The sequence below is a fragment of the Trypanosoma rangeli genome (assembly GCF_003719475.1).
Source record: "Trypanosoma rangeli strain AM80 chromosome Unknown Tra_15.4_contig_00509, whole genome shotgun sequence".
NCBI lineage: Eukaryota > Euglenozoa > Kinetoplastea > Trypanosomatida > Trypanosomatidae > Trypanosoma > Trypanosoma rangeli.
Window position 1 is genome coordinate 6,739 of NW_021706256.1, and position 1,036 is coordinate 7,774.

The 1,036-nt window shown below is 54.1% G+C and overlaps 2 protein-coding genes across 2 annotated transcripts in view; both read left to right on the forward strand.

The window, feature by feature from the left end:
* Window positions 1-16, forward strand: part of TraAM80_09077 (uncharacterized protein) — a gene marked incomplete at both ends in the record, with an annotated part of 2,097 nt that extends 2,081 nt beyond the window's left edge. Inside the window, one exon of the mRNA XM_029385781.1 lies at window positions 1-16. This exon is cut by the window's left edge and continues 2,081 nt beyond it. Within this exon, the coding sequence (XP_029234362.1) occupies window positions 1-16 (16 nt within the window).
* A 2-nt stretch (window positions 17-18) lies between these two features.
* Window positions 19-807, forward strand: TraAM80_09078 (uncharacterized protein; the record flags this gene model as incomplete). The annotated part of the gene is made up of 1 exon (XM_029385782.1): window positions 19-807. The coding sequence occupies one exon, from the start codon at window positions 19-21 to the stop codon at window positions 805-807; it is 789 nt and encodes a 262-aa protein (XP_029234363.1).
* Window positions 808-1,036: the final 229 nt, after the last annotated feature.

Genomic DNA, 1,036 nt, shown 5'->3' on the forward strand with positions numbered 1-1,036 from the left:
TCGTACGCGATGGTGATTATGACCGCTGGTCTTCAGATAGCAGGTGTTGCCGAGGTGCGCGTCTTTGCTGGGTTCTACGTTTTTCTTGCGGCAACGATTCTTTGCGTTTTCATTGGAAACTACGCCACGGTTTTTTGGCGCCGCAACACAACGCTTCGTTGCTGCCCGTATTCAGTGAAGATGAACATGGAAGACTTCCTGGACGGTGTTTTGCTTTTGGACCCCGAGGATGAAGTTGAGAGGAATATTTCAGAGGCGCATAAGACCTCGCCAGTACGACTGCGACGCCTGTTTTGGCGCGTACTCCATGTTGCTTTTGTTGCCGCTTGCATCGTGCCCGTGTGGATCGTGCCATGTCTGAGCTACCGCGTAGGGGGCTTAGCCTCCGTGCTTCAGCCAGCCGACAAGAGCATGACGTTGTTTGAGCTTTCTTCCACTTCAGTTGCGCTCCTTGTGACATGCGCGTTTACCGTCGGCATTGCGCCTCTGCTGTATGTTGTCTTTTACCCGCATTGCGCACTGCTTGCCTCTTGGGGCGCGGCTGACGCGCTTATCGTGGCATGTGTTGCCGGTCTTTTTCAGCTGGGGCAGTTTGTGGAGTTCACCGTTGGGAAGGACATGCACGCCATGTACAACGCGGAGGCGCGCCTTCTCTGGCCGCTGTTCCTGCTTCTACTCGCATCCGTATGGCAGTGGGTCCTTCTCGCCGAGCACATTTTTGGGCTGTCGGGCCTTATCAAAAAGGCCTGGGCGGCGCGCAAAAAGGCGGTTAAACCACAAAACAGTAACGCGAGCGCTCACGCATGACCACCGTGGAAATGAGAGGCGTGGGGGTGAGGTGAGGCTGGCAATGTTCCCACAGTCCCAGCAAAACATGTAGCAGAACAAAAAAAATAATGCAATATCAGTGCACTGAAGTGATCAGGCACATTGTGTCTTACGCAGTCCGTGTTTTTTTTTTGTGTGGATGCATGAAAGGCATACACGTGCAAGGTGTGGCACGGCACGCAATGCAGTGTTGCGGGCACTCTTGGCG